Source organism: Ostrinia nubilalis, chromosome 8 (assembly GCF_963855985.1).
Source record: "Ostrinia nubilalis chromosome 8, ilOstNubi1.1, whole genome shotgun sequence".
NCBI lineage: Eukaryota > Metazoa > Arthropoda > Insecta > Lepidoptera > Crambidae > Ostrinia > Ostrinia nubilalis.
The window spans coordinates 3,289,840-3,303,139 of NC_087095.1; the positions used below are offsets into that span (position 1 = coordinate 3,289,840).

Sequence of the window (13,300 nt, forward strand, 5' to 3'; positions counted from 1 at the left end):
GGCTTTTTCTCAATTTCCAGGTAGTGTTGGTGTTCATCCTGAGTATAGCATCGCTCATCATTTACTTCATTGACGCATCAAGGTAACTATCTTTATTGAACCTCTGTAAATTGTTTTAATTCGCCGCTACAATATTAATTCATATATCTTGTAAACGCTGAAATCATAAGGAATATGTGAGTGCCACACAAATAAATGTGATCCGAATATTTGCTGGATAGATCTGTGTTGTGCTTCATGTTATTTTCAGCTGTACATTGTGGGCTGGGGTTGACTCAGTTTCTTGCAACTTTGAGGTAACTTGTAGACCTGTGTACCAATACAAAGTTAGCTCAATGTTCGTATTATATCCTATTTTATTATTCTGTTCTGTATATTCTATCCCTGAATGTCCACGGAAGTTATTAACATTTCCGTGGACACATGTTGCTATAAATATACCATCCTTTAGACGTCATTAAACACCACACAGAATGGAAAAATAGCGAAGGATGCAGGCAAACAAAAGATGCGGTTCCGGACGTATCGAAAAAGTTCTCCCGCAGCCTCATCAGACTAAACAGGGACAGCATCCGCAAGGTTTTAAGTGTCATAACAGGACACTGTATGCTAAACAAGCACCTATACAACATAGGTGTCACAGACAGCCCACTGTGCAGGGGGTGCATGGAGGCAGAGGAAACACCGCAGCATGTGCTCATGGAGTGCAGTAGCGTGGAAGAACAACGGGCTCAATTTCTTCGATCACCGTCGTCGCTACAGGAAGCTTGCAGCAGCCTGGACGGGCTGCTCGCCTTCTGGGGGGATCTGGGGTGGTTGGAGTAGGAAGATAAACCACAAATCGCGCACAATGGCCCTATCATGAGGCTAAGTGCGGTATTCGATTGCCCTGCAAAACTAACTAACTAACTAACTAACTAGACGTCATTAGATGAAATTTTAATTGGCTGGATTCTAATTTAGTGAGCTCTCACTAAAATAGAAACTAAATCGGTGTTTTAGTATAAAATTGACATGGTAAATGAAGCTGGATGTATTTTCACCCTATATTCTTTCGTACCTAACTGTTTCATATAAATAAAACCCTAAATAAAATATATAAGAATACCCAGAATAAATAACTTGCACTTTGCACCCTGTCTGTCTCTGTCTGTTTGTAGATAGCTATATGAATGTTTATTACCTTTCCACACATTTGATTTTCAGTCACACAAATTATCTCAAAGTTGCCCGTTCCAAAATGAAAATTCCCGATATAATGCAATTCAAATCGTGGGTTCAATTCCCGCCTTCGCCAGTTCGATTTTTTGAAGTTATTTATAAATTTTCAAACGTTTTAATATTTTTCTCTTCTGGTTAAAATCTTATCCCACTGAGTCCTCTACAGCCCGACTGTTTCTTAGATGCTTTTTCGTGTCACCTAACTGTTGTACTCATGTGTGATTTTGTTCTGATTAAAGTATCTCGACTTCCAGTGAAGAGGTGGAGCGATGCCAGAAATGGAGTGACAATATTACTCAGCAAATCGACCTTGCCTTTAACATATTTTTTATGGTCTACTTTTTTATACGAGTAAGTCTGAAGCCGTTTTGGGAAACTGATTAGGCGCAACCGCACTTTATGCTACAAGTGGTCGGACGAGAGCACATCAAGCTAACGACTGTGGTATTTTACAGAGTTATAATAGGCGCTATTTTTCAATAGACAATTACAGTCAAGGACTGTTGACAGTACAAACAAATTTCAAGTATCAGCGCACACTAAACTTCGAATGATTGAGTACCTTTCAATATCATTTTGAAGAATGTCCATACATTTTGCGTAAAATGCGGAAGCGCTAAGTCTCCAAAATTTCTACACATTTTATAAGGCCCCATGTAAATATTATAACAGTTAACTCAAATGCAGATAGCAAACCAAATACTAACTTTCCTTATAAGTATTTCCAAAAATTTTGAATTTATAAAATTTTGCATTAAAAGATCGTAAAAGATCTGCAGCACACTTGCTTGGGACAAAAAAATATCTTGAAATATTTGTGCCCGTTTATTGCTTATACTCGTATCTAAAAAGTTCACATCATTATAATGTGTCTTCTCTTTGTTGCAGTTTATAGCAGCTAGTGACAAACTATGGTTCATGCTCGAGATGTATTCATTTGTAGATTATTTCACGATACCCCCATCCTTTGTATCGATATACCTGGATAGAACGTGGATAGGTAAGAAAGTTCTCATTTTTACACTATTAACTTGAACTGTCTTAACATTTGAGCCAACTCGACCGATCTCAAAAAAAGTTGAAGTCGTACATTTATAATTCAGTAGGTAACGAATAAACCATTTTTCTCCCTTTCTTTCAGTATTACGTTTGATTACTTTTTCATTAACATAAACAAAGATCACGTTACTGAATTAAACGAAACTATTGTTGATTTAAACGCAAACAAAAACAAAATAGACATAGTAGTTTTGTAAAATTAAATAACCACTATAATAGTTCAACTTGAATTAAAACAATATTAAGTTTCCAGCATGCTTTAAGTTAAAAGATAACCTAAATTGACTCAGTGTTAAATTATTTTACTTTTCGTTTATGATTTGACAAAACTGCATGCATATTGATTGTTGTATCAATGTTAGTAGCATTATCGTTGTCATGATCTGTCGTACTAAATCAATGTTTTGTTACTGATATCGGTGTTGTATCTTCTTCATCATTATCTTCGTTTTTACCCTTTTTAAGTTGTTCTTCATCTGTTTCAGGGCTAAGGTTTCTCAGAGCTCTGCGCTTAATGACCGTGCCTGACATTTTGCAGTACCTCAATATATTAAAGACATCGAGCTCAATTCGTTTGGCGCAATTAGTTTCGATATTTATATCAGTATGGTTGACAGCGGCAGGCATTATTCATTTGGTGAGTTTATAAAAACGGACGACAGCACATTAAGATAAACACTGCATCTTATGTACTTGTTAAAGATACTATTTTGCGACAAAAATCCATCTGATGTCCTGTCGCCTGCATATTCTTCGACATTTTTAATATCATTAAAACCCCGTAAATGTAATATTCCTGCTTGTTCTGAAATATAAATGAATAATTTAAGCCATAGTCCCTTAGCTAGGTAAATGTTTGCCAAGAAAACGACGCAAATATTCATACATTGAGTATCTTTTGAAAATCTCGAGTACCTCTCTCTCTTGAAAAGTTACTTGTGCCTAACTTTGAACCAATTTTGATCCTTTTGCATGAATGAAAATATCAATCCAGTTGAATATTGATTTTAACGAGTGGAAATGGTGTGTTTCAGCTGGAAAATTCCGGCGACCCGCTAGAATTCGAGAACTCACAGAAGCTCTCGTACTGGACATGCGTGTACTTTCTCATAGTCACCATGTCCACTGTAGGTTACGGTGATGTGTTCTGCCACACTGTGCTAGGCAGAACCTTTTTGGTTTTTTTTCTCCTCGTCGGCTTGGTAAGTTTCATTTTAATTCACTACTTATCTCTAATTTAAATTTCTAAAACTGTATTTTATGTCACTATGATGACAGGTGTTTAAACGTATCTTTGCAAGGAGAGGCAAGTTTTAAAGACATTTAAATTCCTATGCCAAAGGCGTTAGAATTCCTGAATAGATTTTTGCCGAAGTAGTGATCAGCTACGTTCAATCGCCACGCTTGCGATTCCTTGCATAAATGCTAATTTGATAACAAAGCAAAAGGAAATATACCGACATTCTAATCAAATGTTTACATATAGTTGATGGGACTTGTTAGACAAGCGTACTGGATTATCGCACAGCTCGTTAATGGTTGTAAGCCTGACTAGTGCACTGTCTAGAGCATGAGATGTATGATACGTTCGGGAGACGCCGAGCGCACCGCCCGGGGGCCGCGTCGCCCTGTGCCTTCTATCTCGGCCGCTTCATTGGACTCTTTCGACTATCGCCGAACACTCAGCTTCATTTCGCGCGATCTAACTGCATGGATGTATTTTCTTTTTCTTTTGCTTTGTTATGTGATACTCACGCGATGCTGCCGGAGGACGTTACCGCGCTCGCTCGTAGGAGTAATGGGGGACTGGCACGAGCCACGTATAGTAGCCCCCGCGGAGTGGAGGCGATCTGCTGGGCCCCGCCGCGCGCCGATCCCGCGCCGCGTCCCACCCACCTCGCGATTTCTGCATGCCGCACCTGTGCCTGGCTGTGTTCAGTTGCTCACATCACCGGTAGACACACACTCGTTCCTTTTATTTTTATTTCGCTCCGCTACCGGCTACACTTAAGACTGCGTCACCATAGATTTACCGAGACTCGAGGTGGACATTGTCGTGCACCACGCGATGGTGTTCGCGTGCGCCTGACTCGATGTTCGATCGACACCATGGTCTGTTGCAGGCAATGTTCGCTAGTAGCATTCCCGAAATTATAGAGCTGGTAGGAAGTAGGTCCAAGTACAGTGGCGAGCTGAAGCGTGAACATGGAAAAAGGTATCAGTTTGATATATAAATTGGTCGCCGAAAGTGAAGGCGATTCACTTCGCGGCACGCGCGGGTCGGTACGCTTCCGCCGTGTTGGGTCTGAATCGCCCGAGCTCTCGCGGGCGATGTGGAATCATCACCTCTAAGAAAGCTTGCTCAGTGCCGTCAGATGTATTGTGTCATCTACTCGTGTACACTTGCCGGCCCCGCGGTCGCCGGTGGGCGGCTGCTCGCCCTCGCGCTACAGATCGCCTCGCGCTTCCGAGCCGGGCCTTCCTTGTAGCGCCAGGGGGAGGGCGCGCTCGGCCGGAGACCGCGCCGGCCTGCTCGTGTTCACGCTCTACCAAGCGTCTATATCGAATGCCCCTCGTTAGTTTAGGAACCGGTGAAACCGATTTCTTTTTAAGTTCTGTTCATCGAGTAGTAGCGTATGTATCCTTAGGCTTTGCATGCACCCGGTCACGAGTCCCGTCACGGCTTGCGCCGGTCACGCTCCCGCCGCTAGCGTAGCTCGGCACGGCACCCAAGTCCCGCACACCCACACCTCAGCCACCACCACGCAGACAGACGACACTCAAGCCACACAGCCTTGTGCGAGCGCGAGGGTACGCGGCCGCGGGCCGGGCGGGGCGGGCGCGCGGGGGGGCGGTCGCTCACCTCACGGTGTTTGCTGTGTATCGTAGGCTGTGTTCGCCAGCTGGATCCCCGAGATCACGGAGCTGGCGGCGCAGCGGAACAAATACGGCGGCCGGTACAACAAGGACGTCCGCCGCAGGTACCCTGCTCTCACGCCCCCGCTCCACGCGGCTTCCTGCCTTCCTACCTCTCACGGTTTCGATCTTGGTTGATTGAATGCGGAGTTTGCTAATGAAATTTATTAATCCTTCACTAGAATCGGTCTCTCGGTGCCGTGGCGCATGCTCGAAGAGTTAGCTCCCGGCGGCCGCGCCCCTCTCCCCGAACTAGAGAGACAGGCGCGCGGTCGACCGACGCACTACTACATGCCTTTTTTCGTAAATTTTCGAGATACCGTTGAGCTTTTTAATCCTTCTAACGAGACTAGATCTGGAGAGAGCCGATGTAAAGTTTTGTAATGCTGTCGATGAAAGTAGTGTTTGGTTTGTTCGCTTGCACACGAAGCCTGTCGCCACGCTGTAGCGCTAGCTCCGGCACCTCGCCACGAGTCCCGACGATCACACACAGCCAGTGCCCGCGCGCCCGCCGCGGCCCGCGCCGCTGTCGCCCCTCGCCCCGGCCGGCGCCCTAACCGCACGCCCCGTGCGCCCGCGCCACGCGCCACGCGCCACGCCGATGAGCTGTCGAGAGCGAGTCGCCGGCCCCCGCCCTGACGCGGCGCGGCCGGCGACTCCCTCCCGCCACCTCTCGCGACTCACCGGTCGACTTGAATGTGAATGTCTTGTTTTGTCTGTCGGCGTTTAGGCGATATTTGCCAGTTGTATCCCAGAGATAATTGACTTAATCGGCACTAGACCCAAGTATGGCGGCACCCTCAAGAATGAGCGGGGACGCAGGTGAGCCGCTGTCTTCACTCCGTTCCGTTGAATGTGTTCCGTGTTGTGAAATCTATATCTTCCTTTTCCTCTCTTAGCACGCTTCTGTGTTCTCACTTATCTTTGGCGGGACGCGAGTCCCGCAAATGTTTTTGAGTCGATATTGATTGTAAATTACCTTTGAATTTGAGTTCAGTTGAATAGTGAACAGCAGATAGTGGCTAGTGTTATCGCTCGTCATTATAGGTTTCATGATTATGTTCTGTTAGTCGTATACGTAAAGGAATGTTACCGTACGCTTAGTGGGAGAGTTAAATGTTGAGTGGTACGTAGTTGGAGATGGTGTGTCGGCGTCGACAGCTCCTCGGCTGGTGGCGGGGGGCTGTTGTCGCGTAGAGCCCGTCCCTCCCTGCCTGCACGTCATCTGTATTCTGTATCTGTACTGTATCTCTTACTCTTAATGTTGACCCTCTTTACTGTTTGTAATCTGTTATGTACTTTTGAATCGACCCCCTCGGTTATTAGTGTAATGTATTTACGTTAAAATTCATAGAGCGTGGCAAGGCTGTGTGCATTGAGGACATTTTAAAAAGCAAAATTAGTTTTTAGATTTTGAACATATCATTCACATGATTGACATCATCTTAGCAGTGATACACGAGTCATATCAAAGTTTTGGATTTGTTGATTTGTAAAATTTTTACAATGTTTGCAATCGTCAATAAAAAGGTAGAGTTGTGTAATTTTATAAATAAAAATGAAATCAGTTCCTTTGCCACACCTTAGAGAATATAGATTGCATGATGTGCCTTAGTTTGTGCAATTTGCGTTTTATTTTAACTTTCTTTTTTCTCTTACTGAACTTTCTGAATGATTTTAGTGCGTTTCCTGAACCGTTGTTCTGTTGGTTTGTTTTTGACAGTAACAACATTAACCTCCATCATTGTACCGATCGGTCCACGTCTGTCTGTCACATTCACCCACCCGTTATGCAGCTGCGCCTAACCCCTTTCAGTTGAACTTATAAAGAATTGAGGCTGAACCCTGAACACGAACAAGAGATTTACGATAAAGTACTGTACTGAGACGCAAGCTTTTAGACGATATTTATATACAGTAACATCTACCAACCATTAACTTTCGAAATCCTAATGAACTTTCACAATACAAGACATTCTAGTTTCCAATACATTTTACTGTGTATGGATATCCGATGACATTTGTAATATGAGTTTTGATTTTACACTGATACTGGACTGGCCCTTTTACACTCACTCTACAGTCATATTTTGCAATGAATGCTATTTTGTTTTGTATGGCTGATGACCCTACACTGGAGCCTTCTAAATTCTATTACACTTCGTCATTGCAAGTGCCACCCTTCCCGTCCCCTGTTTCTGTTGTGAAATTATTATTTGGTTTTATATTATTTCTATAGTGTGGTAGATAGATTTACACAAGTCCTGAACGAAACTGAGCTTTCTAGATAAGACCGTTCATTTTTTTGTGGAGATTCAATGAACACATCAAATCATTATCCATTGAGATCAATTAAAATTCATTTGCAATTGCAATTAACTTTACAAAGAAACCACAAACTAATGAACAATACATTAATTGTAAATTATGGAGGTTATCGAACGCAATGTCTTCATTTCTTCCAAAAAAGTTTTCTAGTTCTAGAATCCGTAAATGTGTAGTAATCCCTAAATGTTTAATGTTACTAATAGAATTAATAGATGTTTTATTTGGTTCATCATTAGTTGATTCACAAATTGGCTGCGAAAAGAAGACGTTGTTGACTTGACGTAGTTATTTCACGCTTTTATCACTTACTGTTTTGTTTAACCCTGCCGAGACCTTTGCTTCCGTTTGATATCTTAATTTGTTGGTCCCAGGTGTTAAATAAAACTTCAAATTGCTGTACTTCTGTCTTTTCTATCCTTTACTTATAAGATAACAGTAAGCTTCAATTCGCTTTCTTGAACGAAAATGCCTACTTTTAAATTGTCAAATGCTGCACAGCTTAAAGTTCTCTCAATCAATGCAGCAATTTCTTTAAACTCTTGCATTTGTAAATAAATAAAGAAGGCTTTCAAATTCTAAATTCTCTGCTTAAAGGCTTTTCGATTATTTTCAAACAGCTATTTGTTTGTAGCAGCACCTTTGCAGTTTGCGACTCCCGGCATGATGTTATAATATATTTCTAAACTTTCAGGCACATAGTTGTATGTGGGCATATAACGTACGAGTCAGTAAGCCATTTTTTAAAAGACTTCCTACATGAAGACAGAGAAGATGTGGACGTTGAGGTTGTTTTTTTACACAGGTGCGTATTTTTCAAGACATAATAATAGTTTTAAAAATAGACATAACAGAGATATTTACATTTACTTATAAGTTTAAGATAACAATTTCTATAATGAAACAGATAACAGCATAATATTTAAAGTGCACTTAAATGTAAATTCGCAATCTAAACGAAACCTATATCCAAAATATTTGCTAAAATCAATTTTACCACTTGAGTCAAATCGAGAGGTGATGAGGAATTTGATGGAGGCGGTGTGTCATGAATATCCGACGACGCTTTCAGAAAAGAGCCCGACCTTGAGCTGGAAGGTCTCCTCAAGCGTCACTACACCACGGTCGAGTTTTTTCAGGGTACAATGATGAATGCCGTCGACCTTGAGAGAGTCAAGGTTAGAGTAAGACCGAATAGTGCAGGCATTAGTTTATCGCACGGCCGTACTTATCATTGATCGCGTCTACGTGAACAGTATTTTTATTTGTTTATGTGCATACAAACAGATCTTGTTCTTCTGTAAAGATGCTGTTTCATAGACACAGTAGGATTTTATCACTTTGGTAACTTTATCTTGTGATTCTTTTGATGCAATCATTGCTTTTCACGGTGGGACGGGCGCGCCTCAGCCGTAGCGAGGCGCCTCCGTTCCACCACACGACTGCGTATTTTGGTAAATAGAGTGCATGGTAAGATCGGCCCACGGCAGGCGGCGGACTGTCCCCTACCTAGTGTTAACTGAGCGTTGATGACAGGAAACCGCCCGACTTGGAGCTCGAAGGCCTGTTCAAGAGACACTTTACCACTGTGGAATTCTTTCAAGGCACCATAATGAACCCTATCGATCTGCAAAGGGTAAAAGTAAGTAGCAACGATGATGTTGATTTTGAGCGTGGTGTCGGTTTGAAGCTGTACAGACTGTCATTTCTATAGACGTAGAGCGATGCTCGTTCTGATCTCTTCCAAGAAGATTTCTGTTGGAGCGATGTGGTCCCTTCTATGACTTGAGCGCTGTACGTGCCTGTCTGTTGCTAATGTAATCTGTGTCGCCCGGCCGGCGTTGCTGCGGCCGGGCCTGTGTGCCACCGCCCCGGTCCCTGCCCGAGCGGCAACTGTCTTACTGTAACCAACTCGGTGTTGTATGCCATGCTCGCCCGTGTACCAACCATACTCTAAACAATCGATATCGTTTGTACTGTACAAATTTACCACTGGCATATTGGCATTAATGGCTGCCGAAGAAAGGGTTTCCATTTTAAAATTTAAACCGTAGTTTTCAAGTACAGTTTTCGATTGTCGATATTGTCGAGTGTTTATGGTAAGTTCTTGATGTAAAAATTGCATGGCTTCGATTTCGAATGCGCTTTCGTTGCATGACCTTATTTCTTCCACCCACCTGCTTATTCCCAAATGGTCACTACCGAATTTTCAAAATTTGTACCCGTTGATCAAATCGTTGATAATTGGCAAACCTAGTGTAGTGATCATTTATACATAAGTGTTTAGTTCTGCTATTTCGTATTAGACACTTTCATGCTTTCTTCTCTGCTTATTAACTTAGAATGTTGACTAACCCTTCCCTAGAATTGTTTGTTCGTGTATCAATGTGTTAATGTATAGTAAATGTAAGTATTAATTTCTTATTTACATTATTAAAAAAATTTTTTAAATAAATTATACCTACCACTATCGAAATTTCAATGCCAAATCTTCATCAATGTTTTTACTGTCCCAACAATAAATATTACAGACAGTAACATAAAAAATTGAATACATTAAACATCTTTATGTTGCCTTTTCTTTAACTTGGTGTATATTTAGGTACATGAAGCGGATGCTTGTCTGGTGCTAGCAAACAAATACTGCCAGGACCCCGACGCCGAGGACGCTGCCAACATCATGAGGGTCATTTCCATCAAGAACTACTCCGACGACATCAGGGTCATCATTCAGCTGATGCAGTACCACAACAAGGTAAACTGTTGAGCAATCTTTTCTTCTAACTTATTAGAGTGGTGGGTTATCTCAGTGTAAGAATTTTCGGTTGCCAGAAAACACCACTAGCATACATTAAATAGTTCATATAATTTTCGACTTAGTCTCTCTCTAGCGTGTTCTTTGAAAATATTATACCGATGTGTTTTTTCTCAGTCTCCAAATTATTAACCCCATCAACTTTCTTACCTATCACTGCATTTTAGTTTAACTTTTGTCTTGTACGTTTCAGGCCTACCTACTCAACATTCCATCGTGGGACTGGAAGCAGGGCGATGACGTGATCTGCTTAGCAGAACTGAAACTGGGCTTCATCGCGCAGAGCTGCCTCGCGCCCGGCTTCTCCACCATGATGGCCAACCTCTTCGCCATGAGGAGTTTTAAGACGGTCAGCCTCCTTCACTATCCTCTATCTTTCTTTCAAATTTTCTTTCCGAAGCACATTCGAAAGCTATCACGGATTGGCAGCGACGTTCAATATTCGAAAATACCTTCTGTGGCATCTTCTCGATTGTGCTCTACCTAACATGTTCTATGCGGCATTTCCACAGCCAAGCGATATGGATGTGTGGCCTAGTAACTACATGCGAGGTACCGGCATGGAGATGTACACGGAGACTCTGAGTACGACCTTTGTCGGGATGCCCTTCAGCGTCGCCGCAGAGTAAGTGGTCGGATCTATCATGCCGTGACTTGACCCGACGTCACACCATCTATATTCCTGGGACGGCGGAACGAACATCACCAACTAATAAACAATAACCGCATAGCTTTCTCTCATTTAGTGTAATGTCCGATTTTGTTTGCCAGCTTCGTCCGTGACTGATTCTGTTCGTTTCGAGTATCATCGTTCATGGGTAACTGCACTGAATGACTCAGTTGTGAAGGTAGACCCGATAGATTAGACTAACACTTCTACCTTATAGAGTAGAAGTAACTAACGAAAGGAAGAGTCTGCTAGGGGGAATCTGGCGTGGGGTTTCGACGGCGGCTATGACTAACAAGGCACGGGCTTGAGCGTCTCCTTGATTGATTGCAGTCTCCCGACACCCAAGCTTGGCAGAACGATTACCTCCAGGGTACAGGCTGCGAGATGTACACGGAGACACTGTCCACTTCCTTCACTGGGATGAGCTTCCCTCAAGCGAGCGAGTAAGACCCTTCCCCTTGGGCCTGCCTTCCCTGCACCGTAGATATGTGTGCCATGACCCCGCTAACTGAATGTGCACAGATCCCTGTCCCTAGATTGTCGTAGGCCGTTTGAAGATCAGAACTGTAAACGTTTTTGATTTTCAGAGTAATGTGCATGTAATGTGGATAACATTGAATGGGTAGGTTGATAGTAGTTAGAATAACCAGGTAGTAACTATGATTTAATTAGATTTTTAATTTCTTTGTTATTACGAGCGTGGGAATGTTGATACAATTGTTTCTATCATCAATCTTTAATTTCTCTTGTACTTATCTGAAAAATATGCACTCTGATAAGTTTAGTGTAGCCGTAGAGTGAGTGCATGTAGTTCGACATTCCGAAATATAAAATGCATGTATAAATAGTAAAGCATGCGACAACAATAAAAATCCGTTTAGACATCATATATCATCATAAAATCAGTATGTAAAGTAAACTGACTTACCTATGAGCATTTGTGTTCCTGTTACCCTGCATGATGTGGTGGTCTTTCCTCTCGCTTCGTGTGCTTCTTGTATTGAAACTGTAACATATTTTATGCAATCACTTTATGTATGAAATATATTTATACAGCTTATATATTTATATGAATATACACGAGTAGCTTTCTGTAGAATATAATAAACAAATTGTTTAGAAATATATTGCATGCTTAGTTAATATTGTAAAAGTAGAAATAGTGTACCAATGCTAATATTTACTAATTTTTAGCTACATATGATTTAATATAAATAAATTATTAAAGTATTTGGAACAGGTATTCTAAAATTATTCAACCTAAGAAAAATCAAATAAACTCGGATAAATTCAAGCTATTGTCACGTAGAGTTGATTTTTAATATTTTTCTTTTCATGGCTAATACTGTAGTATAAAAAGGCTTCAACAGTTACAGCAGCTTATATCTCACCAGGTTATGCTTCACAAAACTGAAGCTACTGCTTCTGGCCATCGAGATCAAAGGCGAAGAAGGGGCAGACAGCAAGATCTCTATCAACCCTCGAAGTGCCAAGATCCACGCCAACACACAAGGGTTTTTCATAGCACAGTCTGCCGATGAGGTGAAGAGGTATGTCCAAAATGATGTTGTTAGTGATACACTGGTAAAACTTTACAGAAAATAACATTTTGCATTGTTATTTAGAGATGCTGAGAAATTTAGAATAGCGTGCTCAGTAAAACTGACAATATCGTTTACTACTAATGGTTACTTCAGGGAATATACTAGTTTCTATTCAACAAATTCTGTAATCTTCCAGAGCCTGGTACTATTGCAAAGCCTGCCACGAAGACATCAAGGATGAAACACTCATCAAGAAATGCAAATGCAAAAACTGTAAGAGCACTTGCTTTATTCTAACATTAATGAAATACAATACTATTAAATTAAGATTAATAACAGCAATTTCTACTCTAGCTAAGAAGATTTACATTACTGACCATTCTGTGACATTCTTTCTGGAAAAATCAATGTTTTACAAGTTCACGAGCTGTGTCTTAACTTACTTCACTTAAACACAATCCTTGACTCAGATAATGTCACGTTACTGTATCTAACACTGTAGGATATCAAGACACGACACAGCAAACCCTTCACACTATGTACTTACTTTCTTTCTATTTGTGAGACATTAATGAAATTGTTCGGCTAAACTTTTAGTGACCGCGCAGCGGAAGGTTGGAGCCGATATAGGTAACTTGCACAACACCTAACCTCACAAATTGACGTTTTCCGATATTTATTTTCGTGTCTATATAATTTTGAGTTGCTTTAGTGGTGTTGCGTCCGTACCTCACAGACTGGATCGGCTGC

The 13,300-nt window shown here is 41.6% G+C and overlaps 1 protein-coding gene across 3 annotated transcripts in view; it reads left to right on the plus strand.

Annotated features, from left to right (window-relative positions):
* The window catches only part of LOC135073741 (calcium-activated potassium channel slowpoke), an 81,595-nt gene that overhangs the window by 55,579 nt on the left and 12,716 nt on the right, over positions 1 to 13,300 (plus strand). For 2 of the 3 annotated variants that reach the window (XM_063967903.1, XM_063967904.1), the window contains exons 2-15: positions 21 to 82; positions 1,461 to 1,572; positions 2,110 to 2,221; positions 2,766 to 2,917; positions 3,315 to 3,482; positions 4,404 to 4,495; positions 8,216 to 8,326; positions 9,058 to 9,163; positions 10,124 to 10,276; positions 10,530 to 10,685; positions 11,337 to 11,449; positions 12,401 to 12,556; positions 12,747 to 12,823; positions 13,148 to 13,180. In XM_063967903.1, coding sequence (XP_063823973.1) covers positions 21 to 82; positions 1,461 to 1,572; positions 2,110 to 2,221; positions 2,766 to 2,917; positions 3,315 to 3,482; positions 4,404 to 4,495; positions 8,216 to 8,326; positions 9,058 to 9,163; positions 10,124 to 10,276; positions 10,530 to 10,685; positions 11,337 to 11,449; positions 12,401 to 12,556; positions 12,747 to 12,823; positions 13,148 to 13,180 — 1,603 coding nt within the window. Of the gene's footprint in view, positions 1 to 20; positions 83 to 1,460; positions 1,573 to 2,109; positions 2,222 to 2,765; positions 2,918 to 3,314; positions 3,483 to 4,403; positions 4,496 to 5,169; positions 5,262 to 8,215; positions 8,327 to 8,593; positions 8,700 to 9,057; positions 9,164 to 10,123; positions 10,277 to 10,529; positions 10,686 to 11,336; positions 11,450 to 12,400; positions 12,557 to 12,746; positions 12,824 to 13,147; positions 13,181 to 13,300 lie in introns of all 3 variants that reach the window. The other variant, XM_063967905.1, reaches the window with a different exon arrangement.